Source organism: Aspergillus caelatus, assembly GCF_009193585.1.
Source record: "Aspergillus caelatus strain CBS 763.97 unplaced genomic scaffold BDV27scaffold_34, whole genome shotgun sequence".
NCBI classification, from domain to species: domain Eukaryota; kingdom Fungi; phylum Ascomycota; class Eurotiomycetes; order Eurotiales; family Aspergillaceae; genus Aspergillus; species Aspergillus caelatus.
This window is the reverse complement of record NW_022475297.1, coordinates 161,868-185,332: the sequence shown is the minus strand read 5'-3', so window position 1 is coordinate 185,332 and position 23,465 is coordinate 161,868. Positions and strand designations below refer to the sequence as shown.

The window sequence follows — 23,465 nt, the reverse complement described above, 5'->3', positions numbered from 1 at the left end:
ATAAACAAAACCGTAAAAGGTCTCAACCTAACATCGCAGATCAGCACACAAGACGTGTACCCATGATCGACACCCATCCTTCCCCCGTCTCGGATAAACCACCTGAAACAAACCCGAGTCGATACCATGTATCATAACATCCCGAGCATCGGAAACAATGGATCCCGAGCCGTTAACGGTCCACATCCCGTGTCTTATTCAGATAGTAGATCTACCGCTATATACGCCATCCAAGCCTGTTCCAAAATGAAAGAATCACAAACCAACACGAAAGAAAATGACCACCCAAGACCCCAATCCACCACCCAAAATCAGTATCCAGGACATAATAGCCCTAACAACATTCCTCCTCATCCGCGTCCCGTGGACTATCTTCAAAACAACGCTATACCATCTCACAGGCACACCAGACCGTCCACCATTATTGAAAGACCTTACTCGGTCTTTTATACGAGAGTAAACATACCCTGCCCCTTCCCTACATACCACCTTCCCCCTCACCATAACCCACACTCAAGACCTAAACTAACAACCTCAACAATAAAAAAGATCATTCGACCAAATCCCCCCAGCAATCCACAACACCCTCCCCAACAAAACAGGATCCAAAACCCTCCTCTCAACCCGCTACAGCCCACTTAAAACCCACCTCTTCCACAAGATCCAAAGACCCAATTTCACAGGATACTGGGTATGTCGTGGCCTTCTCCCACCAACAACAACAACAACAACAACAACAACAACAACAACAACAACAACAACAACAACAACAACAACAACAACAACAACAACAACAACACCAATGGACCCCAAACAAGCAGACCTAGTTATCTACCACCTCCGCGGAAGCGGGTATGCACTTGGTCATCCGGGGGATACACTCCCCGGATTATTATTCCTCGCTGAGGTATTGGAGAAGAAGGGGATTAGAGTTTGTATTTTCACATTGGATTATACGTTGGTAAGCAATGGGGTGTTTCCGAGACAGGTATGGGAGTGTTTTTGGGCTTATGAGTATCTTGTTGAGGAGGTGGGGGTTAGGGCTGAGAAGCTTTGTTTGATGGGTGAGTCTGCGGGGGGTCATCTTGCTTTGTCGTTTTTGGTTGGTCTTGCTCTTTATAAGGGGGATTCTTTTTCTTTCATCTTTTCTCTAGATGAGGATGAGGATGAGGAGAAGGGAAAGGAGAAGGGAAAGGAGAAGGAGAAGAAAGATAAGTATAAGGGAGAAGGATATCCACGACCTGGGTCTATGATTCTCCTAAGTCCCTGGATTGACCTCTTCCTTTCATCTCCTTTGATACCGATCCTCGAGCAAAGGGATTTCATGTCCAGGACATTCCTCCACCGAACCGGTAAGGAGCTTCTACATTCTGATACAACATTGGTCTCTCTCTTTGGGGATTTTGCCTCCCGTTCTACGGAGAGGGGGTCTTGGGAGCGTATTCTTCCGACTCGGACGTGGGTATCTGCTGGTGCGGATGAGGTTTTCGTGGATGACATTATGAGGTTTGTTAACTGTGCCAGAGAGGATGGTGTGGAGGTTGGGTTAAGGGTTGAACCTGGGAAGTGTCATTCCTGGCAGAGTGGAGAGGCGTTTTTGGCTGCTAGGAGGTTTTTGGATATGTCTATTCAGTGCGATGGGGAGGAGCTGATGCCTGGGTTGGTGGAAGTTGCGGGAGTTATTGCTGGGTTTATTTGATTTTGGGGGCTTCGGTATGGGTTTGGTACATTGTTTGCTGACATCTATAGATTGCTTTCGATTTGATGGGATTTTTTAAGTTAAGAATCGGCAGTCCTTGTTTAGATTTGTCATTCTGTTCTTTTAAACACTCTGTTTAGTAGCTACGAGGAATGATATCTGGACGTGGAAGGGTATATCTTGTCGATGACCATGGATCTACACTTGGAAAGACTATCATTGTCTGCTCAAAGAACAATACAGAATCTCTATAAAAATATAAACATCCAGTTCATTCTGTAGAACTAAATCGATTGATGGGGTATATATGACATGAATGCAGATGTGAAATACATAGAACTGTAGGCATTCTCCTTAACCAATGGATACTCATGCCATCAAAAACGTTGATCAAATGCTAACGCAACGCTCATCGCAGGTGTCGGCGAAACCAGAGTGACAGCTTTTCATCAGTTCAATAAATCATAGAGGGTTGGACTATCATAGAGATTGGGGCTGTTAGCGCCCTTGAAACCAGCCACCTTTCTCCCATTTACCGGGTTGATAGGTGGCGCTGTTGCGAACATCGTCATCGCGGAGACCGGCAAGGAGGGTGTTCAACCGTTCAAAGTTGATTGGCTTCATGATCCAGCCGTCGAAGCCTGCAGAAATATATTTTTCTGCGTCCTTCTCAAGGAGCGAAGCCGAGACGGCGAAGACGGGTATTCGACCGTTCAATTTAGACAGTCTTGACAGTGAGTCTGGCGGGGTATCCTGCTCGAATTGACGGATCATTTTAGTGGACCCTATACCATCGACAATTGGCATCTACGCAAGACTAGTTAGCGCTGTTCAATGAAAGCATGGCGAAAGCAGCACCTACCTGGATGTCCATCAAGACCGCATCGAACTGAGCAGGGTCCGCACGGTAGGCGCTGGCACACTCTTCGCCATTAACGGTTAGGCATACAGTGTGGCCGAGTTTAGTCAGTCGTTTCTGTATAATTTTGCTATTTATCGGGTCGTCTTCCGCGACAAGGACATGGAAAGTATCAGGTAAAGGAGACGGATCGGGTTTTGGGGGAGGCTCTTTGGTCGGCGACGTGGACTCGGTCTTTGTCTCTGGAGGCTGGTCAACTAGCGCAGGTTCCTGTGTTGGTGGGCCGTCGCAGTTCTCTGGGCGATGCTTAGATTCTTCATCTAGGCTTGGCTGTGACGTGGGAGGTTTCTGTGTGGCCTTCCCACTCTCGCTGTTGGTATCACTTCCGCCATAACTACGCCCCTCGGATCGAGTATCAACCAGCACGAACTCTTCTTTCGACTGTAAGGGGACCGTCGGTACAACATTGTGAACAGGGATTTCGGACTCGTCTTTGGCAACGGCGGCATCAGCCGGTAGAGGGAAATTCAACGTGATCTGAAACCGGCTTCCTTTGCCTTCCTCCGATCGAACACTGAGTTGCCCTTGCATATTACGAACGACGCGAGAGACTGTCGCCAGCCCCAATCCCAGAACCTGCTTTTCTGTCTCATCCACGACTTCGCGTAGATTGTCCTGTCCATTTTCACCCGGGCCGCGGTTGTCACTCTCTGCAGAGACCTGTTCGAGCTCCTGGAACAAGGTCTCAAGTCGAGCTTGAGATATGCCCGATCCCGTGTCAAGGACTGCGATTTGCACGGTTGCGGAGCCATCCTCTGCACGGCCCGGCTGGCGCCAGAGTTCGACGGTAATATCACCACCAGATGTATGCTGAATAGCGTTCGAGATAAGATTAGACATGGCCTGCCGCACACGTCTTTGATCCCCGATAACTGTTGGAGGGATGCCAGGGTGTGGTAAAACGGTATAGTTGATCCCTTTCCGTTCCACTTCGCTCTCAAACATGCCAGTCGCTTCCTTGAAGGTCGCCTCAAGGTCGAAGGGCTCGTCCTTAATGAGATCCTGGCCCTTTTCCGTGTTTGTCAGGTCGAGTAGGTCGTTAATTACGTAAATCAATGACTTCGACGCGGAGTACGACTTGGTGAGATTTTCCCTGGTTTCCTTATCCAGCGCACCTTCTAGTGCAATCTCCAGGTAATTAACGACCGCGTTTAAGGGAGTCCGCACCTCATGGGCGGAGTTTGCCAGAAGAAGCTTGGTCAATTGCGAGCCCTGCATGGCTTCCTCGTTCTGCCGCCATACTTTGATGAATTTGCCGTACACCAGACATAAAACGGCAGCGGTCTCCACGTCAGAGTCCGTCCATTCTCGAGACTGATCCAGGACGGTTTCTTTCCAAATCTGAAAGCTCTGTCGCGGTTCGAGCCTACCGATCTTCTCCTTCTGTTCATAGGGATTGCCGCCCCACTTGATTTCAGTCAGTCGACCCCGCCGGAAAAAGGCCATGAAATCCGTGCCATCAGCGGAGAGGGGAACATAAAGCAACCCAGAGATGCATTTGAACCCCGGGGGGTACTTGAGGTCCGTGAAATCTTTCCTGATGTTGTGCGACGCGAGCACAGAGTTAATCCGGCGCATTCGGAGATATTCCAGTAAAGCCAACATCTCTTGATGGGTCGACCCACCCAAGATTTTGGTCTCGTCGCGGATCGATAGGGCACCAAAATCAGCATCAAAGAGCTTAAGCAAATCGTCAGACGAAGCAACAATATACCCAGACGGATTGGCGTCCGTTGGAACAGTGTTGATCAGTTTGCGCGCCTGCAGACGCGATGCATATGAGAGACGCTCGATGTTACGCGACAGTGTTTCTCCAATCAGTCGACACATCTTACGGAGTGGGAACGAGACTCTCATGCCAGTGTCGTAGGTATGGCAAGAGATCAATCCCCACAGCTCGTTGGGGCCGTTGATGCTAATCGACATTGAGGCACGCACTTCCATGTTGGCCAAATATTTCAAATGGATGGGCGACATTGCACGTAAGTATGCGTGTGTCATATCTAAGGGTCGCTCCAGATCTTCCACAGTGCGGCAAACCAAGCGTGCTGTCACTTGCTCGCGGTCATAAAGCAAGCGGACGCGGTTGATCCGATATAAATCTCGAGCTTGCTTGGGAATATCGGAGGCGGGAAAGTGTAAGCCCTTATAAAGATCTACGGTGAACCTCGGATCAACCAACTCGGCAACCACAACGCCATTACACTGGCTATCAAACTGATAGATCAGGATTCGATGAAATCCCGTCAGCTCTTTAACAATCCCCACGGTGGTGTTAAGCAGCAAATCCAATGTTTCGGCACGATTCATCTGTTCCTGAACCTGGCTAACAATGCTGAAAACCTCCATTGCGGCGGCTTCGCCCTTTCGCCTGCGCGCGTTCCGCAACAACCGAAGTGGCTGGCTGATGTTGACGGTGCTTTCCGCGAACTGTTCCGGAGTGAATTCAACGCCCAGGGTATCAACTGGCACCGAGGGGGACGGCCCACTGGAGCCGCTGATGGGATTGATACGATCATCCTCCAGCTCGAACTCGCAGATGATCAGGCCCGGGTTAGCGGGATTGACATGGATGGCGCACCAGAGTCGCACCACTTGGCCAGCTGGGCTGGCGATGGACATAATGAACACTTCGGGGCCATCGGCACTAGGATCGTACGCCTCATCACGGATGAAGTCAACATGATCTAAGAGAGTTTCCGCCTGGTCCTCATCGAGGATGTCACAAAAGTTTTCCAATGCAAAGAGACTGTGGGGTGAGTAGCCAAGGATACTTTCTGAGTTCTCACTGACCACGCGAACTACTAGTTTTCCTTCTGACTCCTCACGCAGGACCATCATCGCACCAAAGGTTTGAATTGCTCCGGGGATGTGAATCGGCTCATCTTCGCAGGCCCGAAAAGAATCAACCGTTCTTCCGGTGAGAACAGCGTGACCATCGTCCGTTTCAACGTGTTTAAATCGCGTGGTAACTAAGTGCGACGCTCCGTTTGCCTCTGCCGGGCTCTCCAACGACGCATTTGCGGGGGTGGCGGGGCTCTGGACAAGGGTTTCGCTACCGGAACCCGGTGCTTCCGTGGGCAGTTGAGCTGCCACAATCGGAGCCGCTAGGACTTCTGTATCTGACTTGCGTTGTAATTGCAGTTCATCCCATGTTCGCGAATCGATTATCGAATACTGCCTGGCTCCCCTCACTGGTGAGATCGGATCGTCGGACGACGCAGTAGTCGACGAGGGATCGACGAAGACCATTGACCGAATTGGGTATACTCGTTCGGCGGCACCGGGACTAACCTCGTTCTCGGAGATATGTTTCGCTGAAAGGTCGGTAAACGGTACCTTCTGGACCACCTGCGCAATCTCAGAGGCATCTTCGCGAGAACCTTGCTTCGGCGCGGGCACGGAGTCAGTATTGGATTCCATTTCAACGTCCTAACGATTGGACTCGACCAAACCAAGCTCGATCACAATCTGTCACTAATCGTGTTATCGTGGCATGGGCAAATATCCCAAACGGGCGACAGCAACAAATCGGTGATGTTTAACGGACGCTCAACAGGTGACGCAATGTGTCCAGAGTGATGACGAGAAGGAGGATGATGCCGAATTGATCGATTGTAAATAAAACAGCGGGGGGTTCACAAGATTGACGGCGCATGCACGGAACGTAATGGGTGGGCAAAGGAGGGCTAATGGAGATATCTCGGTTAGTGGCAACGCTCACCAAGGGATACATGAAAAGCACCATACAGTGGGGAAGAGGGGAGTTATAAACAAAGATTCTCCCGGGATCGGTTCAGGCATTAAAGAATACGAGAAAACGGGGATTATCGACCGTGTTTACACAGAGAGATTAAATGAAATGGAGGGGGGAGAAAAAAAAAAAAAAAAGGAAGCAGGCGAAAGTCAGGTAGCGAAGATTGGAGAAGGCAAGAGAGAAGAGTTACAGTGAGTCCTCGGTATCCGATGGATCGACGGCAATATTTCCTACATTCAGCTAGGCGGTCACCGTCTCGGGCCCAGAAGTTGGCACTCGCCAATCCCGTGCCGTATTTCGGTCGACCCCTCCAAAAAAAAAAAAATTGAGATCGAGAACGAGAACCCCACGGTAAATCTTCCACTAAACCTGCTCCTCACTAGTCTCAAGGGAAAATGATTCCACTTATTCATACGTCAAAATGATAGGTGGTACCGATCCTCCGTCCTCCGGCCTAGCTTGGATCCTTTTTATATTGAGAGTTTTTACCTTTGCAATTCTGTCTCTGTTTGGAGTGATCTAGGTAGTAGTTTCACTCCTCCAATACCCATATTCATACCATGGTAGGATAGTAAGCCCCTGACTAATAGATATGAGCTGCCAGATATCGAGGGAATGAAGTTGGAGACATAACTTTTTACTTGTTGAGCAAAATCAGGCCATATCTGAAATTTGTATGGAGGCCGGGTGGGTGACGTCATCTCCGCTGTCACGAAGGAATGGAACCCGACTGCTCGGGTCGATTGTGTACCTTTTCCTACTAAGCTAAACGGTGCAATGCATCACACTCCACCTTCCTCTCTTAGTCCCCTGTATTAATCTTCATTCGTTCCGCAGCTGATGTGTCATCTCCCGTTGTCCACGTGATCCCACGAGCTTTCGGCTGGGCTGCAGCATGGCCACTTCGGATTGGTGGCATTGTGTACCGTCGCTTAGCCCTTGCGTCTCGAATTACGGTGCGGCTTGGTCAAAGCTTAAGAGTCGTCCCGGATCCAATCTTTATATAGGCACACCATCCACATCAACCAGAGTACTGGTAGTTCCTACTTGAGATTGCATAGGCAATAAATTAAAGGACTGAAAGTTATATTCAAGATCCACATTGTTAAGGGTTGGAGAAAAGAACAAGAATGTTCCAACTTTCCCTATTCTCGAAGCCACTCTCTGCCAGATACTGAAACATTGATTGATATATATATTCGAAGCTAGTGAATCTGTCGTTGTTGATCCATACAGTTTCTTACTACAGAATTTCAGGATTGCAGCCATCCGTTTTTGCATGAGGACGAAAATAATCTTTGGACTGAGGGTTCTAGTCCAATCCATAAATGCCAAATGTTTCATGTGAATGTTGAGAGTATATATTCAGGTTGCTATAAGTGTGGGTATTCCTAGGAGGCAGCGTGGTGGTTACGACGAAAAACAGCTTGCGTGGAGACCTCAGCAGTGGTGCCAAGTGGCTGCTGTGGCGGTCCGCCACCCCTTTCGTTTCATGTTGTCTGGAACTCTGATGACGAAGGATGACATGTTCTCGCGTCTTCGATATAAACAATCCACAAATACCTAGTGATATATGCGACACCCGGTGGACCAACCCATGGTGGTAATTCTTTAGTATATACTTTGATCGCGTACTATGTGCACAGTCTTTTCAAGCGACTGCGTAAGATCTGGTCTGCTTAACGGATGAAGAAAGTGTGCAGTCGGTTCCCGCACGTGACCTTCCAAAATATGATGACAGAGGAAGTGATGTATATGCAACGCATACCGCTGGGGAAGCGTTATGCTACTGGCCCGATACCGTGGTGACCGGGGAATCTGAACCCTGACAACGCCGTCATCCGCCCTTTTGCAGCCTCGGCAAATGCCTCGCTGAATCGCGCGCGGGAGGAATGCTATTCCCCAGGTTCGGGTGAGCCGTCTTTTAGCACGCTCGGTATGTTCCAAGTGTTATCGGCGGGCAAAGAGTGGATGGATATGATGTAGAAACTACAATGGAGGTAGAGTTACGGCGGGCGTGTGGTCTCAGAAGAATATCCTCGGCGCTCTGACCGGTCTAAGCTGTCCATTGAGATGGCACTCCATGGATACCGAGAACGAGTCCGGGCGCGAACGGGCGCCGCATGCGTAATATCACCCGTCAGTTGCTCCGGGTTCACAAAATTAGGATATTCTTCGTGATCGGTGGAACTGGTGTCGGAGGGGCGAGTATTGACGAGCAAGACGAGCTTTCGCAACACGGCGAATTCTAACTTCAGCTTGACGCTGTAGACTGCAGCTTTAAGTGTGGTCTGAAGAGCGTAAAACCCGACGTATTCCAACACCAGAAGCGCCACATCTAGGAGCACGATGATCACGTTGATCGTAATCAACTCATACATGATCTTCTTCCGGGTGGGATCTTTGTCCGGCCGCAGCCGCAGAAGGTTGATCGTCTCCCAGATATATATGCAAGAGATCAAGATCTCCTGTGCACAGAACCAAGCCAATTGCATCCTTTCCATCACATTGTAACCGCGGATTATCGATTCGGTGCGCACATAGATAGTGCAGTAGGTAAGGATGGTTGTTGGAATCAGCAAAACGATGGTGTTAAAGATGATCATGTACCGAACTTGCCGAAGAACATTGAGATTCTGCACGACCAAGTGAAGCCGAGAATAAAGGACGACCGACTGCCCGGGAACCATGAAATAGAAACCGATCGTGGCGAGGGTGACTGCAAACCACAATGGTCCTTTCGCAAAAAATTCTAGCAAAAAGCCGACGGCATGTGGGATGACACCGAGCACATTGGACAACAGCATCGCCCAGAAGTACAGTCCTTTATACTGATTGAAGACGAGGAAAATTAGAATGATGAGCTCGATGGCGTTATACAGAGCGATTGAGCTAAAGACGACCATCAAGATTTTCACCGCAAGACCTCCTTGATAACCACCAATGAGGCCCTCGGGCACCTGCGACAGTGAGTCGCCCATGACGCCCGGATGACGCAACCCTTTCTCACAATCAAAGGAGTTCAACTTCAACCCGATTGTCTTTATCTCTCGAGCGGCAGTGGGCGACAACACTTGAAGCCATATTCAATCATGCCCGACTTTGTAATCCGTATCGATGATATCCCGTATGATCTTAGAACATTTCGTGAATCGAACCGGGGGTTGTCTCGTGGTGAAATATATACGTTCACGATAAACACAGGCGAGGGGAGGAACTGATATAGGCGACCCGGCACAACTATATCTAGGGAAAGGCTTTGTTGTTTCACAAGGTATTTAGAGGTAAGAAAGTCGTGAAGTGATAGAAATTCGTATATATATATACAGTAGGCAAGTCTAAATGAAAGTAGGAGAAGAATGAAGACGAAACAACAAGGAAATGACACTGAATGACGGGCGGACGGAATGGTCTGAAACAGTGGAGATCCTGGTGGAGGAGATATCCTGTCGAAGGTCCCCACGAGACTGGTGGTTGAAGAGAAGAGGAAAAGAGAGAGAGAGTGGAATGGATGGAAGTGAACGGATGGGGTTTCGGCAAATATTGGGGGAAATATGCACGACACTAACGCTAAACTGGGGCTAGCGTGCAGCTAAGGTTTAGTGCCACATGATTTCCCCGGGCGCCCGGAGTGCCGGAGCCTGAAATCTGAGGAGTCTTTGACGGTTGACCCTTTTTTGTTCTCTCGCCCGATAAAGTCCATATGTTCTATTGGTACATATCTAGTTACATGCTAACGACTGACTAATAATATTCGTCACGGTTGTTTAGGGATTACTCTCTACAACAGAAATCCCAAGCACCTGTACTGAGGATTAAGTTTGACTCTCGTTCTGAATTTCTTTAAACTTCGCTCAAACACTTGGAACTTATTCTCAAGCATCGGGGTTCATTCGTTGCCTTTCGGGGTCCTTCCGTCCGTCAAGTTCGATCATGTGATGTGGTGGCGACCCTGAACTTTACCCAAAAGAGGATGGCCCCTGTTTCAACCGGACATTGACTCCTTACCTACTCCGTACCGTTTGTGTTCTCTCATATGTGTGTAATATACGAAATACAGCGAATCTACGCGTATCAGGTCTAGGCCCCGTGCCTGCGACTAGTTCATTTTTGGGCATACTAGCACACAGGTTCCAATCTCAAGCGGAGACTCGGGGTATCAACTGGGAAACTCACCTCTATAGTCCACATCTGAACTTCCATATCCACAAACATTGTATGAATTAAGTTTTCACGCCATGAGTCTCACCGAAGTCCATTTGCGACCGGCAGTGTCGCAAGACCTTCCATCCATCGCGGAAGTGGCCGCACAATCCATGTTGGATGATGAGCTGTTTGCGTTTCTCTGCCCTAGGCGTAGGGAATTCTACTCCGACTATCGTCAGAGTTTCCTGCGACGACTACGGGCGAAATTGACATCACCCGGGTGGGTTGTCATTGTTGCAGTAGGTGAGTCTCGAACGCGCTCCGTGGATGTAGACTCATGGCCTATCCTTGGCTATTGTGTCTGGGAGCGCATCGGAGACACGGCGGAAGAGTCCACCAAACGGTGGAAGGAGACCTCGAATGATAGCTGGTGGGCTCGTGAGTAGCCATATATGGACTCCTCTATTTACATCAAATAAACTATAGAATATACCTTTACTAAGATCTGCAGGCGTACAGGAACTGTTTGGAAATGTGAGCGAACATTTTGTGACTCGTCTGTACCCCGACCGAAGCGTAGATGCATCTCGCTTGGCTAGGTACAATGCTTTAACCATTGATTGCTTTCCGTACAACGACTTTTCAGAACTCTGGTTCCTGTCAACACTGGCAGTTCACCCGGCGTACCAGCGACAGGGGATCGGTCGCAGGCTCGTTGAATGGGGCCTCAAACAGGCCACGTGGGACGGAACCCCTGTTGGCCTCGAGGCTAGTGCCAAAGCAACCAATCTCTACGAATCTCTTGGGTTTCAGATAGTCAATGAAATGCCATTGGTGGAGGGGGTTGCCCTGACAGCAATGCTGTGGCGACCCTCCTTTCGGGTGGCGCACCCTTGATGACAATGCATTATCCACAATAATGTGCAAACCTTCTCTATGGCCCTCTCTGGACTTTATGGCGTGTATACGTTGGCACCCCTGCTTTTGAACTAGGAAAGATACGGTGGAATCCATCTTTTTTCGGCTCCGGATATACTGATCATTTCTTGGTCTGCAATTGACACGTGAGTTACGATCAGGTTTGCTCGATGAGGAGGCCTTGGATTCCTTTGCTGAAGCCAGAATATCCTATCATTGGCCAAACCTTACGGGGTGACAGCACAAACCCAATTGCCAATGGGGATATTAGCGACAGAAGGTCAGGTTTACATGTCCACGAGCGCTGTAGGGGTTGGACACTATGTGAACAACAAGGCCGAGACGCAAGAGTGCCAAAGAGGCTCGTGTCCGCGATTTGCCAAATAGACCACCGCAGTTAGGCTTAATTTGTTGCAAGCATCACTTGTGCGGCTCCTAAAACTTGGAAACATATGGTTCGGAATTGAGACCTTCGGAGATTTATCACCTTATAGACGCAGGCCAACATGTTGGACAACATGGCGCGCCCACGAACAGCATCGTGAGGCATTTGTGACGATTTCTCGGTGGATATTTGACACAAGCATTATATTAGGCAACAATGACAAGATTGTAATGACATACTTGTGTTGTTCGTGAATACGGTGCGCTCGCGACGGGCTTGACGTGGTGTCAGCGACGATCCTTTAGGTTGAATGTGCGGTGTAGTCTTAGGGACGCAATCGACAATCGTCAATTTGTTATTGGGCATGGCTGGGAATTTGAAACATGAACTGAAGTCCCAGGTGCCCCCATAAACTATGGTGGCCGTCAGGGAGAATCGTCCACACCAGTTTCCGTGGCGCAACGGGAGTGGATGCCAAGTGACGAATAACAACTTTACATCTACATCGCCAGCTGGCGATGTACCACCCACCATCAATAATGCACACCTTCATTTTGTACCACTTTAAAAGCACTTGTGTGATTGTTGCCCTGCGTGGTACTCGACAATTAAGTTTAACTTCCACTCGTACCGCTCCGATATAGCGCCAATGCGACACGGGTCAGAGGTCCAATCGCACGAGCTGAATACATACCTAAGTACATACAGTGCACGAAGTTTTGACGATATGTGCGATCTAATGAGACATAGGGCAGACCTGATTGTCCGACCACAGACTCGTTACCCGCATATGATGTCTCCTGATACCCCTCCCGACTCCCCCCAGTCATTCACAACGGCCCTCCTGCCGTCATCGCTCATGGGCGTCCACAGGGACCGTTTTGAAGCGGAGTTCGGCAGGAAGAAACGGAGCGACCGCACTCGTAGACCTCATGTCTATGACGACACTGAATGGGTCGAGGATGACCTTGAAGACCGAGTCCAACTCATCGGGAGCACCCTCAATCGTGACATGAATCGCTTAAACCTGTTGCTCCAAAAGGACCGTAGCGATGCCAGGCAAATCAATGATTGGCAGGCCCGTATCGATCATCTGGAACGAGAATTGAAAGCTTCTAATACGGAGCGAGATGCATTACGCATAGCTCTTGAAGAGTCACAGAACCGTTCGGCCCAAGAGAAGGATGTCGCACGCCACCATGAAACGCTACAAAAGCAGCTCAGTGAGATGCAAAATCAAGTCCAGACCCTGAACAAAAAAGCGGAGTCTCAAGCAGCAATGCTCACGAAGAAGGATACCTTGCTTCAGAAACACACAAAAGCCTCAAACTTGAAGGTGCAAAAGGAGAAGACTCAGCTGGAAGAGGCCCTAGAGAAAGCTAAGCGGCGGGCTGCTGATGCACAGAAAAAGGCCCGAACCGCTGAGAGCGAGCGTGACGAGGCGCAGAAAACGCTGGAGGAAGCTAGGAACAAACTTGTGTCGTCACGGCATAAGCGAGCGATTGTCGAAGAACAACGCAAGACACTGGAGAAACAAGTCAAGGAATTGAAGGATGAGCTGTCAAAGAAGAAGGACAAGAAACGCCGGTACTTTTGGTAGAGGTTGGACGAGGTATTGGCAGAATATCTGCCGTGGCCATCAATCCGCCGCCATCCACGGCGAATACGGGAAAAAAGTTTAAAAAAAAAATAACAGACCGGCCCGAGCAACGATACTTCCTCTCTCTATGGCAACATTTATCTCGGATTTGATGACGGCCTCTTTTTTTAATTTATATCCTGTCTTCCAATTCTTTTTTTTTTTTTTTTTTTTTAATCTGGTCGCAACACACATGGCATAATGTACAATCGGATATTGAAATAGCATAGCAATCACAAAATACCAATTTATACAGTTCTGTTACGCCTACCGCGCTATGGATATCATTATATGCAGAACTTAGCGCGTTGTGTTAGCAACTTAACATTGAGGTACCACCCCACCTACCCTGATTATGAACATTCCAGATTAGCCTTAACAGAGATCGGTCAATCAATTTTATGCAACCAAGGGATCCCTTGCAGAGGATCTGCAGGAGATCTGCAGAAGATTTGCAAGTGCCCTCTCACTGACAACGGGAGCTTGACACAAGACTACAAGAGAAGAGGGTATATATTCATTCATTCCATACATCAAGCATACAAATAGACAATAAAAACCACTGTCAGAACAACCAAGGAGATCAAGATCTAATAGATATATCTGAAGTGAAGATTCTCCTGGTCCGTGCGGTCCTCAAAAGCGTGGTCAAGGTTATCAGTTGTGCTAGGGTTAACCCCAGCCTCCTGCAACATGCGATCCTTCTTCTTATTCTGCGCCATTAGGTAGAAGCGCAGGAAAAGCACGGCCACGCACATGGCAGAGTAACATCCTAGATGGACGCCAAAGGCAATGAAGTAGCGGGGCGCGTCTTTGTCTAGGAAAACCTGCGGGCCTGATGACTCGAGTGTTAGCTTTGCTGGTGGCTTTTATAGGGGTTTTGGAGTGCTTACCGATGGCGTTGCCGACAGCCCACGAGACAAAGGTGGCTGCAACTACGGTCGACTTCTTGGTTGCTCCTGCAATGTTCCGAGACACCATGGAGAGACAGAGACCCTGGGCGGACCAGAACGACAGGGTGATGTAGTAGCTAATGAGGAGACCGGCCTTTGTGGCCAAGTTCTTATTTTCGACAGTCATTAGGACAATGGTTCCGACAAAGGATCTGGTGAGTGTTAGTGATACTTTTTAGAAGAAAGGTGGACAAAATAATGGGACACATACGGGATCATAAAGCCCAGCATGACGAGCAGGTTCTGGTTCGTCTTCTTCACCAACCATGCAGACGACATCAGGACGATAATGATATAGGCACCCAACACCATAGCTAACAGCTGTGTCTGCAGCTCGGTGAAGTTGAAGCCTGTGATAATAATGTTTGCAAAGGAACCCAGACCACTAGTGGGAAGTGTAGTGAAAACCTGGATGGCACAGTAACACCACATTTGCGGATCACGGAAGGCTTCCCACATCTGGTATACCCGGAACTGCTTGTTTTGCATACCGGTCTGGTTGGCACGGACACGCTCGACCATCAAATGCTTCTCTTCTTCGGTGAAGCACTTGGCCCGCATCGGTGAATCGGGCATCCAATAGAGAACGAACAAGCCCCAGAGTACTGAAAGGCATCCGTATGCAATGAAAATCGCCTGCCATGAGTGAATGGCCTTGTCTTTACCGATCAGGCCGAAACAGTATGCTAGTAGACCACCGACAATTTGCTGACCTCCGTTCATCATGTACCTAGACAAAGGTTAGATTCGAACCAGTAACGCCAGCTGCTTCCCTGGAGGAGCGATGTCAATTGATTAGGGATTACCCACCAGTATGTGACCGTGTCAGCTTGTTCCTCTCTCTTATACCACATTCCCGAGAGGACCACAAATGACGGTTGGCAGACGGCTTCGAAGATACCCAAGAGGGTACGCACTGTGACTAGCCCGGCAAAGTTGTGGCAAGCCGCGTGGAGTGCCAGAACTGAGCCCCAAAGGATGATATTGATACCAAGGTATTTGGCGATGGGGACTCGCTGGAGCATCCAATTCGTTGGATACTCCACTATCAGGACAGCAATGTAGATACAGGTCGTCAACCAGGAGTACTTCGAAGGGAAGGTATGTCAACATCAATGTTTCCTGCTCACTTTCTCACTTATTGTCCAGAGATACATACCTGCTGGCCATGCAAGTTAGTGTCCTCACGAATACCCATAATGGATGCAAATGACATTGTGCCTTTATCCAGGGCTTGTAGGAAATAGGTGATAATCATGATCACCAGCACGCGGCGATCGATCTTGCGCCGCAGTTTTCGACTGGTGGCTTCATCGATCTCTACCCGCCCGAGGTTTGCATACTCCTGGAGCTCATTATCGACACGGGTATGGTCCACAGCATCCTTGTCACTGGGAGAAAGCACCCGCTCGACGTGAGAGATGTCTTTCTTCAGGTCGTTCATCTCAGTGTTGGGAAGGGTGGTCTGGTGGACCTGGTGGTCACCCGCGGATGGGGGTCTTGCGTCTGTCATGGTGGAATATGCAAGAAGAAAATGAAGACGTGAGCTACCCCCTGCAGTATTTTGATGAGAGTTACTAGCAGGATGGGAAGCGAGCAGTGTCAGAGAGGCCAGTAAATGCCAGGAGGGGCGCTGGGACCTTTTATCGCCAGCACTCTCCACGGGCGTAATCCTTGATTATTATTATTCATTTTTAAATTAATGGGGGTCACTACGCGGCCAAGGATAGGTATACTACTACGTACTAGCGGTCTAATCCCAAGGACAACGAGCATGCCGTATATTTCCCCAGTTCTGCAATTTGGCCACCCCCGTGGGTCATTTCGTCTGGGGAAAAAGGTTATGCGGAGAGGAATAACCCGAGTTCCAAGCGAAGAGATCGGGCCAGTGCCGCCGGCCCACCGAAAAGCTTGGGACCCATGCAATCCTCTCGTCAAATCAGCGAGGAGATCCAAAGAAACCGGTGCAATTTAGTTTCATTAAGTGCGCCTCCTCGGTTGGCGTTGACCCGAAGCTAAAAGCATCCCACGGACAAAGTGGTGAGAGTTTCTCCGCGTATCATTTTGTGGATCCGCTTCGGTGAGCGTTATTAGGGCGCTTGGTCCGTTCACTTTGCCCTGCTCTTTCCTCTACACCTATTCGTATTTCCTTTTTCCCGTTGGGTAATTCAAAGTGTGTGTCTGTGTGTCTGTGCTTCATTATGTCGTCGTCGAATACCTCTCCTCCGCAGGTTCGTGAGACCATCAACCGCCTCATTCATAATCTCGTCAACATCAAAGATGAGACCGGCCGATTCCTTATGCCATTGGCAGACGGTCGCATCATCGACACCAAGTCCTGGCATGGCTGGGAATGGACGCACGGCATCGGTTTGTACGGCATCTGGAAATACTACGAGATGACTGGCGATCCTGAATTGTTGAAAATTATTGAAGACTGGTTTGCCGCCCGGTTTGCCGAGGGCGGCACCACTAAGAATATCAACACTATGGCCGTGTTTCTGACACTGGCCTACGTCTATGAGAAGACCGGCAACATCACCTATCTCCCCTGGCTTGACGCCTGGGCCGAATGGGCCATGCACGATCTGCCTCGGACGCGCTACGGCGGTCTGCAGCATGCCACCTACCTCACAGACAACTACCAGCAGCTCTGGGACGACACCTTGATGATGACAGTCATGCCGCTCGCAAAGATCGGAAAGCTCCTAAACCGCCCAGAGTACATCGCCGAAGCCAAGCGGCAATTCCTCCTCCACATTAAATACCTATTCGACACCAAGACCGGACTCTTTTACCACGGATGGACCTTCGAAGACGGCGGCCACAACTTCGCGCAGGCGCGATGGGCCCGCGGTAACAGTTGGATCACCATTGTCATCCCTGAATTCATTGAACTGCTCGAGCTCGAGCCCACCGACCCCATTCGGGTCCACCTCATCGACACACTCGAAGCACAATGCGAGGCGCTCCAGCGTCTCCAGAACGAGTCCGGCTCCTGGCACACTCTCCTCGACCACCCAGACTCCTATGTCGAGTCATCTGCCACCGCCGGATTCGCTTATGGTATTCTGAAGGCAGTGCGCAAGCGCTACATCTCCGCGGAATACAAGTCCGTCGCCGAAAAGGCGATCGCGGCTGTGGTCGGGCACGTGGATGCTGACGGCGAGTTGCAGAATACTAGTTTCGGTACAGGAATGGGTGATACTCTGCAGTTCTATAAAGATATTCCCCTCACGTCTATGCCGTATGGCCAAGCCATGGCTATCATGGCTCTCGGCGAGCATTTGCGCGGGTTCCTGTGATGGGTTAGTAGTATGATGATCGTTTGTACATAGATGTGTCATGATAAATATAGACTTGTTATGATTATGAGGGCAGAATGAACCACTTCTGATCTGGAATTTATATTTTCTGGTGTATGTAAAAGTCCTGATTGAGCGTCAGTCCAGTCACCAACATCTAGTTTCTGATGGGCCTCAAAGGGCCTGGATGATACCAGCGTATATATACAAAGAAATGGTAAACAAACAAAAGCGTGAAGGGGATGGGGAGGCATTTCATTTACTCTGTCTACGGTTTATATCTGCCGAAGCAAATGATGGACGAACTACCTACTCAAAAAGGTAAATTGCACGGTGGCTTCCTTGGACGTAGGAAAAGGATGCTAGGGCTTATAGACTCAATAGCGTCATTTAGTAGTTCCAGACCTTTATCCAACTAGTCTAGCGGTGAAGGTCATCTGTCTCTCGATTTCGATATATACTTCAGTAGTGAAAAATACACAAAAAATAGATATACCCAGTATGAACAGGATTGCCTACGTGATATCATGGTTGTATTTAAACATATTATAGGATGACGTTAGAAGAACCGAATCCTTTACCTCAAAGACGACGTACCGGGATACTCGTAGTATGATTGGGTATCATCGGTATCTAAATTGCGAAAATAGGAAAACCTATGGATATATTCTGGCAAGTCGTTACTGTATAATACATGTTAAAGTATAGGAAAGGGAAACCCCATGACATATCCTCCCACAAGCTTTAGAGAACCGAAACCTCCTCGCCTCCCTTCAACCAGCAGATCTTATCACTGATACCCTCGTCCTCAAAAGCCTGGCGCAGCTCAGTCCCGAATTGAGTGAAATGGCCCCAAGATTCGTAGTGCATAGGAATAAGGACGTCAGCCTTGAGCGCGCGGAATAGCTTAGCACCATCCTTGCCACCCATGGTGATCTGCATGAGGGGACCGTTAGGATCCTTCACGTTAGGAGCGTGCGCGTTGCCCAAGTTCATCACGGCAGCACAAATATGATACCGGTCCGCGATAGAGTCCAGTTCTTCGATGTAGACAGTATCACCGGTAAAGTAGATTGCGTTGGGGAGGCCGTCCTCGTGAAGTCCAAAGTCTTCTCCGGTTATAATGAAGCCGGTGCATTCGTCCCCAGGAACGTGCTTAGTGGGGGTCGCAATTATCTTGAATTTCTTGCCAGCGATAATGGTTTCTATCTCCTCCCAGGGCTGCATGCCGTGCACGGCGGGACGAGGACCGAGGTTCTTGGCCCCGTCGACGGTGGTGAAGACGCGGCGTCCGTCTAGGAGTTGACGGCCCAGCTCGTCTAGGTTGTCGGGGTGGTCTTCGTGGCTGAGGAGTACGGCATCGATCACGGGAAGCTGGTTCAGACGGAGAGCAGGGTCTTCTGTCACTTCCAGGACTATAACGCCCCGGTCCCAGAAGGTACCGGCTGGAGAAAAGAACGGGTCCGTCAGGAAATTGACGCCGTTGATCTGGAGGATGGCAGTGGCAGTGCCAATGTGGGTGACGTTTAAAGTGGGAGCCATGGTGTTTAAGGAATCGAGAAAGAAATATGAGTAGATAGAGACTGATCAGAGTCGCTTGTTAAACTTGCGTAACGCACAATAGCACTGTTTGCGGACTTGAATGAAGAATGTTAAGGAGATCGACGGCCGGTGCCCGGTACTTATACCTCGAACGTGTAAAGCAGTTCAGTGAAGGGGTTCACTGATTTGTAGGACATTAGAAATCTAAATGAAGTGAATCTTTAACTTATCAATCAGCTCCAATCCTATTGCACCGGCATCCCTCCTATCGGCATCCCGCCTTTCGGTATCCCTCCTCGGATCTCAGCCATAGATCCAACCGAATAGGAGTCGTCAGCTAGTAGCCCACCACAAGGAGTACCCCCACACAAAGAGACATAACCTTCTGGCAACCAAATTCAGCTACCATATTTCTAATAAGTAATAATTTAACCAAGCAATTGATTAAAAGTTTGCTTTACGTTATCCAAGGCCTGGTGGGATGCGCCAATGCGGGATTACTAACATCGGGTAGACCACCTAGATTCATGGTAGCCCTAAACATATAGAGGCCTACGAAGGTGTCGATCTTTCCATGATCTCGTCAGTAAAAGAATCTGCTCAGCCATATCTAGAACTTGTCTCGGAGCCCAAGGATAAGTAGCTATGGAATACCATGCAAGGCCTGGCAAGCAGTAACGGCTGTTACTAGTAGCTTGAACCAATCAGGTAGTGTTTGCAGAGGAGTACTAAAAGTATATACATCCATAGCATTAGAATGGTTATGAGTTATCGCATAGGTTGGTAAGGATCAATTGGGGGTGGTATGCATTAATGTAATAATATGACACATTATCTCTATCCAGCCACAGGAAAGTATTACAAAACGACCTAAGAATCTGCATAGTAACTTTCGGAAAAGCTATGGTGAAGGTATTCTATCTCGCCGCCTGCATCCTCTTCAATGCCTGAATCATGGGACTTGCCTTACGAATTCTATGCCCGTAGAAGTAGAAAACAACCGGAATGGAGATACACACCGTTTCCACAAGGCCCAGCAAAGTGCTGGCCCAGCTCAGCCCCAGTGCGTTATACATCGACGGTCCCGCAAGTGGCAGACAAGCGCCCATGATACTGCGGAAGAACATATTCCCCGCCAGCGCAGAGGCAGTGTATATACCGTACGAGCGGGCGATGTAGCTAGTGGCGTAAATAAAAACGCATGCATTTCCAGAACCGAACGGCACGCCGGCCAGGATGGGCACGACCCAATGGACATTTGGTGTACAAGTCCAGGCGAACCACAGCTGCCCAACGGCGAGGAGAATTGCGCCAAGAATAACAACGCTGACAATCGCCTCTGGAGGTACCTCTCCGGTTTCAGGGTCCTTGCGGTGACTATTGATTGCTTTGCGGAAGAGAGGTTCGCATGCGATGGTGATCAGGACGCCGGATCCGATGCCAATGAACGAGAGGCCTCCAATGCCGGGCGACCAGCCACGTTCTGTCTGGAAGGCGATGGGGTAGGCAACAAAACACAGATAAAGAATACCGTAGACGATTGCGATATAACTGTCCCAGAATATGCTACAATGGGTTAACATTGGGTCAGGCTTGTTGGCACAGACACAGGGGACTGAGAACAGGATGCTTACCAGATTGGCTCGGTCACAAGCATGACGAACGGCCGGCTAAGACCAGTTCTAAGCCGTTTTGACAAATCCTCTCCGCCATCATAGCATGTCCACCACTTGGGATCTCCTGTTTCTTTCCGGAGCCTTGCTGCTCGCTTTTGGAGAATCACCGGAGGATATGTTTCCTTGATTAAGCACATCAAGACAAGAACTGCACCACCAATGATCAGAACAATCCAGTTCGTCCACCTCCAGCCCAAATACTCGAAGACAAAGCCGCCAATTATCGGGCCGTAGACAGGACCGTTTGTAGGACCAATCGACCAGATACCAAACGCAAGGGCGCGGTGTTTATCGGAGACAATATCATTCACTGAGGCAGGAGAGTTGCCCATGATCGCGCTGCCGAAGAGACCTCCGAAAAACCTGCCAATCAGGATCGCTTCCATATTACGAGCCAAAGCGCTTGGAAGAATTAGCAAGAGAAATATGGTCATGGAGACTAAGTAAACCGGTCTTCGACCGACTACTTCGCTCAGTGGGGCGGTTACAATGGTTCCCACCCCCATGCCGAGAAGGTAGGTAAAGACACCGAACAGACCGACGATTTTCGATATGTGGAATTCATTCTCCAGGCCTGGGATTCCTGAAGTGTATAAAGTGCTGAAAAGGCTGACTACTGTCGCCCCAAGACTCATGGTCACAATACTGACACCTTTGTACCATAACGGCCAGACACGAGGGTTTTCGGAATCCTCAGGTTCCCAGTAGACCTCATATTCCGAGGAATTTTGCAAGCTTGGCAGTTTGGAGACAGCATGCTCAAGTGTCTGAGCAGTGTAGCCTTCTGCATCTGCCGTATAACTTCGAGTCAGCTCAGGCTCGTTGACGAACACGCCCGATGCATCGGAGTGGCACGAAGAACCCATAACTGTAGCTCTCTTTCACCAAATCAAGTCACGCAGTACTCAAAAGATAAAACGAAATAATCTGACCAAATTTCCAATTAGAATTTAGATATATGGAAGCACAAGCATAAAAATCACTTATACCTGCTATATAGCTTTACCGAGAGGGATCGACCGAGCGGGATGCCGACTGCTCATGAGCTTAGTAAACCGGAGAGAAAAAGCTGATGAGGGAACTCGCCACTCGGCATCCCTCTCAGCAATATACTCACCTCTTCTCCGTCTATCGCAAAAGATGCCACGACGTACGTACGCCCCAATGCCGCCACGCTCAGATGCTGGCTCTGCGAAATCATCCTTTCAATGCCAATTCCCGAGATGTAATATGACTTATCAACGGAAAGAACACTTAAACCGGCACATGGCAAATCATGAGCAAGGGGCGCGCTTCTCCTGTCCGTACTGCGACAGTACCCTGGCCAGAAGGAATGTCCCATGATGATCGTTGCTGTGAGCTAATGTAGAAACTAACTATCATTCAGCGATCTCCTACGTCGCCATATCCGGAACTATCATCCAGAGAGAGAGCCTCCGCAGTCTCGGGCGCGGCAGGCTTGCGAAGCCTGCCATGCTCGAAAGGAACGTTGTAACGGTGGATACCCATGTAATCGTTGTCAGCAGCGAGGGGTTACCTGTCCACGGCCTCAGAAGGCGGCTCACGGCAAAAGCAAACCTCAAGAGACACAAACCCGCTTGAACCCGGATATAGTGAGCTCGGTGCCTGGTGAATCCCGGTGGATCGCTCAGGACTTCATTGATATTTACTTTCACGACTTTCATCCGACTTGGCCGTTCCTGCATCGGGGGACATTTGAGCTCTCGAAAGAGCCGTGTATACTTCTCCAATCAATGTTAATGGTTGGGTTGTGGATCAAAGGCGACCAAGCGGCACGGGACACAGCGATGACTTTCCATCGTAATTTGCTTTCTGCAATTCAAGCTCAAAGGGTGTGAACTAGTGTCCTCACCACAAAAGCTAACGTTCTGCTGACGCTCTCCGTCTCACAGTGTCAATGGTATATATCAGACTCGACGCCACATTGCAGCAATGGCACCCCCTGGCCCATGGCGACCTACCAGAGTATTCTTCTGCAGCTTATATTTGCTGTGCTTGTTGCCAAACAAGAGACCTCTCTTGACTTAAACCTCCGTTTTCAACTAGAGGACGCCAAATATGAACTCCTCACGGCACTCGTGGAAACCTGTCGCCGGCTCGGTTTGTTTAACTATCCGAATATGCTTGCTAAGTATCACTCCTCTGCCCCGATAGCGCTCGTATGGGTGAACGTGGAGGAAATCAAGCGGTTTGGATTGTCGCTATATAAGCTCTGTCGACTCTGTACTCGGAATGCCTCGGCGGAGATGGCCGACAAGGATGCCAGTGATCCGAGAAGTGAGCTTCTAAGTCTGGCAGACCTAGACTTTTGCATTCCAGATAGCGACGAAATGTGGAACGCTCCGTCCAGTACAGGAGCTGAACTAATCCGAAGTACTGCCTTTCAACAGGCATGCAGGGATAATCGAGATCCAGATAACTGGATATCCCAGACATCGGGGAAATTGTGCGATTCTCGTGTCAGTCTTGACTGGATATAAATCGCTAAGTCATATGAAACCATAA

At 49.3% G+C, this 23,465-nt stretch overlaps 10 protein-coding genes across 10 annotated transcripts; 5 read left to right on the top strand and 5 right to left on the bottom strand.

Moving 5' to 3' along the window:
* Window positions 1-802: 802 nt before the first annotated feature.
* BDV27DRAFT_154884 (alpha/beta hydrolase) lies at window positions 803-1,699 on the top strand (the record flags this gene model as incomplete). Its single annotated transcript, XM_032072040.1, has 1 exon — window positions 803-1,699. One exon carries the CDS (start codon window positions 803-805, stop codon window positions 1,697-1,699), a length of 897 nt encoding a protein of 298 aa, XP_031930675.1.
* Window positions 1,700-1,958: 259 nt separating this feature from the next.
* Window positions 1,959-6,215, bottom strand: fphA (putative sensor histidine kinase/response regulator). Its single transcript, XM_032077359.1, has 2 exons — window positions 2,562-6,215; window positions 1,959-2,506 (listed from the first exon to the last, which is right to left on the bottom strand). The coding sequence occupies exons 1-2, from the start codon at window positions 6,039-6,041 to the stop codon at window positions 2,198-2,200; spliced, it is 3,789 nt and encodes a 1,262-aa protein (XP_031930674.1). The 5' UTR covers window positions 6,042-6,215; the 3' UTR covers window positions 1,959-2,197.
* A 1,835-nt stretch (window positions 6,216-8,050) lies between these two features.
* On the bottom strand, window positions 8,051-9,499 carry BDV27DRAFT_70557 (uncharacterized protein). Its single transcript, XM_032077358.1, has one exon. It carries the CDS (start codon window positions 9,354-9,356, stop codon window positions 8,382-8,384), a length of 975 nt encoding a protein of 324 aa, XP_031930673.1. The 5' UTR covers window positions 9,357-9,499; the 3' UTR covers window positions 8,051-8,381.
* An 896-nt stretch (window positions 9,500-10,395) lies between these two features.
* BDV27DRAFT_123727 (GNAT family N-acetyltransferase) lies at window positions 10,396-12,034 on the top strand. Its single transcript, XM_032065932.1, has 2 exons — window positions 10,396-10,959; window positions 11,033-12,034. The coding sequence occupies exons 1-2, from the start codon at window positions 10,614-10,616 to the stop codon at window positions 11,416-11,418; spliced, it is 732 nt and encodes a 243-aa protein (XP_031930672.1). The 5' UTR covers window positions 10,396-10,613; the 3' UTR covers window positions 11,419-12,034.
* A 583-nt stretch (window positions 12,035-12,617) lies between these two features.
* On the top strand, window positions 12,618-13,424 carry BDV27DRAFT_154880 (uncharacterized protein; the record flags this gene model as incomplete). The annotated part of the gene is made up of 1 exon (XM_032072039.1): window positions 12,618-13,424. One exon carries the CDS (start codon window positions 12,618-12,620, stop codon window positions 13,422-13,424), a length of 807 nt encoding a protein of 268 aa, XP_031930671.1.
* A 581-nt stretch (window positions 13,425-14,005) lies between these two features.
* On the bottom strand, window positions 14,006-15,929 carry BDV27DRAFT_169515 (putative 2-ketogluconate transporter; the record flags this gene model as incomplete). Its single annotated transcript, XM_032075060.1, has 5 exons — window positions 14,006-14,298; window positions 14,357-14,568; window positions 14,628-15,146; window positions 15,227-15,504; window positions 15,576-15,929. The coding sequence occupies 5 exons, from the start codon at window positions 15,927-15,929 to the stop codon at window positions 14,054-14,056; spliced, it is 1,608 nt and encodes a 535-aa protein (XP_031930670.1). The 3' UTR covers window positions 14,006-14,053.
* A 539-nt stretch (window positions 15,930-16,468) lies between these two features.
* Window positions 16,469-17,721, top strand: BDV27DRAFT_169511 (glycoside hydrolase family 88/105 protein; the record flags this gene model as incomplete). Its single annotated transcript, XM_032075059.1, has 1 exon — window positions 16,469-17,721. Exon 1 carries the CDS (start codon window positions 16,618-16,620, stop codon window positions 17,719-17,721), a length of 1,104 nt encoding a protein of 367 aa, XP_031930669.1. The 5' UTR covers window positions 16,469-16,617.
* Window positions 17,722-18,465: 744 nt separating this feature from the next.
* Window positions 18,466-19,263, bottom strand: BDV27DRAFT_154877 (MBL fold metallo-hydrolase; the record flags this gene model as incomplete). Its single annotated transcript, XM_032072038.1, has 1 exon — window positions 18,466-19,263. One exon carries the CDS (start codon window positions 19,261-19,263, stop codon window positions 18,466-18,468), a length of 798 nt encoding a protein of 265 aa, XP_031930668.1.
* Window positions 19,264-20,035: 772 nt separating this feature from the next.
* BDV27DRAFT_169509 (MFS transporter) lies at window positions 20,036-21,805 on the bottom strand (the record flags this gene model as incomplete). Its single annotated transcript, XM_032075058.1, has 2 exons — window positions 20,036-20,829; window positions 20,898-21,805. 2 exons carry the CDS (start codon window positions 21,803-21,805, stop codon window positions 20,181-20,183), a joined length of 1,557 nt encoding a protein of 518 aa, XP_031930667.1. The 3' UTR covers window positions 20,036-20,180.
* A 298-nt stretch (window positions 21,806-22,103) lies between these two features.
* BDV27DRAFT_169507 (Zn(II)2Cys6 transcription factor) lies at window positions 22,104-23,440 on the top strand (the record flags this gene model as incomplete). The annotated part of the gene is made up of 3 exons (XM_032075057.1): window positions 22,104-22,243; window positions 22,327-22,792; window positions 22,853-23,440. The coding sequence occupies 3 exons, from the start codon at window positions 22,104-22,106 to the stop codon at window positions 23,438-23,440; spliced, it is 1,194 nt and encodes a 397-aa protein (XP_031930666.1).
* Between the last annotated feature and the right edge of the window lie 25 nt (window positions 23,441-23,465).

What these genes read in the sequence shown, in the direction of transcription:
- fphA (XM_032077359.1), bottom strand. Translation starts at nt 6,041, where the DNA reads ATGGAATCCAATACTGACTCCGTGCCCGCGCCGAAGCAAGGTTCTCGC. An exon ending in CGGTCTTGATGGACATCCAG is followed by an intron (nt 2,507 to 2,561) that starts GTAGGTGCTGCT and finishes AGTCTTGCGTAG; the next exon opens with ATGCCAATTGTCGATGGTAT.
- BDV27DRAFT_70557 (XM_032077358.1), bottom strand. Translation starts at nt 9,356, where the DNA reads ATGGGCGACTCACTGTCGCAGGTGCCCGAGGGCCTCATTGGTGGTTAT.
- BDV27DRAFT_123727 (XM_032065932.1), top strand. Translation starts at nt 10,614, where the DNA reads ATGAGTCTCACCGAAGTCCATTTGCGACCGGCAGTGTCGCAAGACCTT. An exon ending in GAATGATAGCTGGTGGGCTC is followed by an intron (nt 10,960 to 11,032) that starts GTGAGTAGCCAT and finishes TAAGATCTGCAG; the next exon opens with GCGTACAGGAACTGTTTGGA.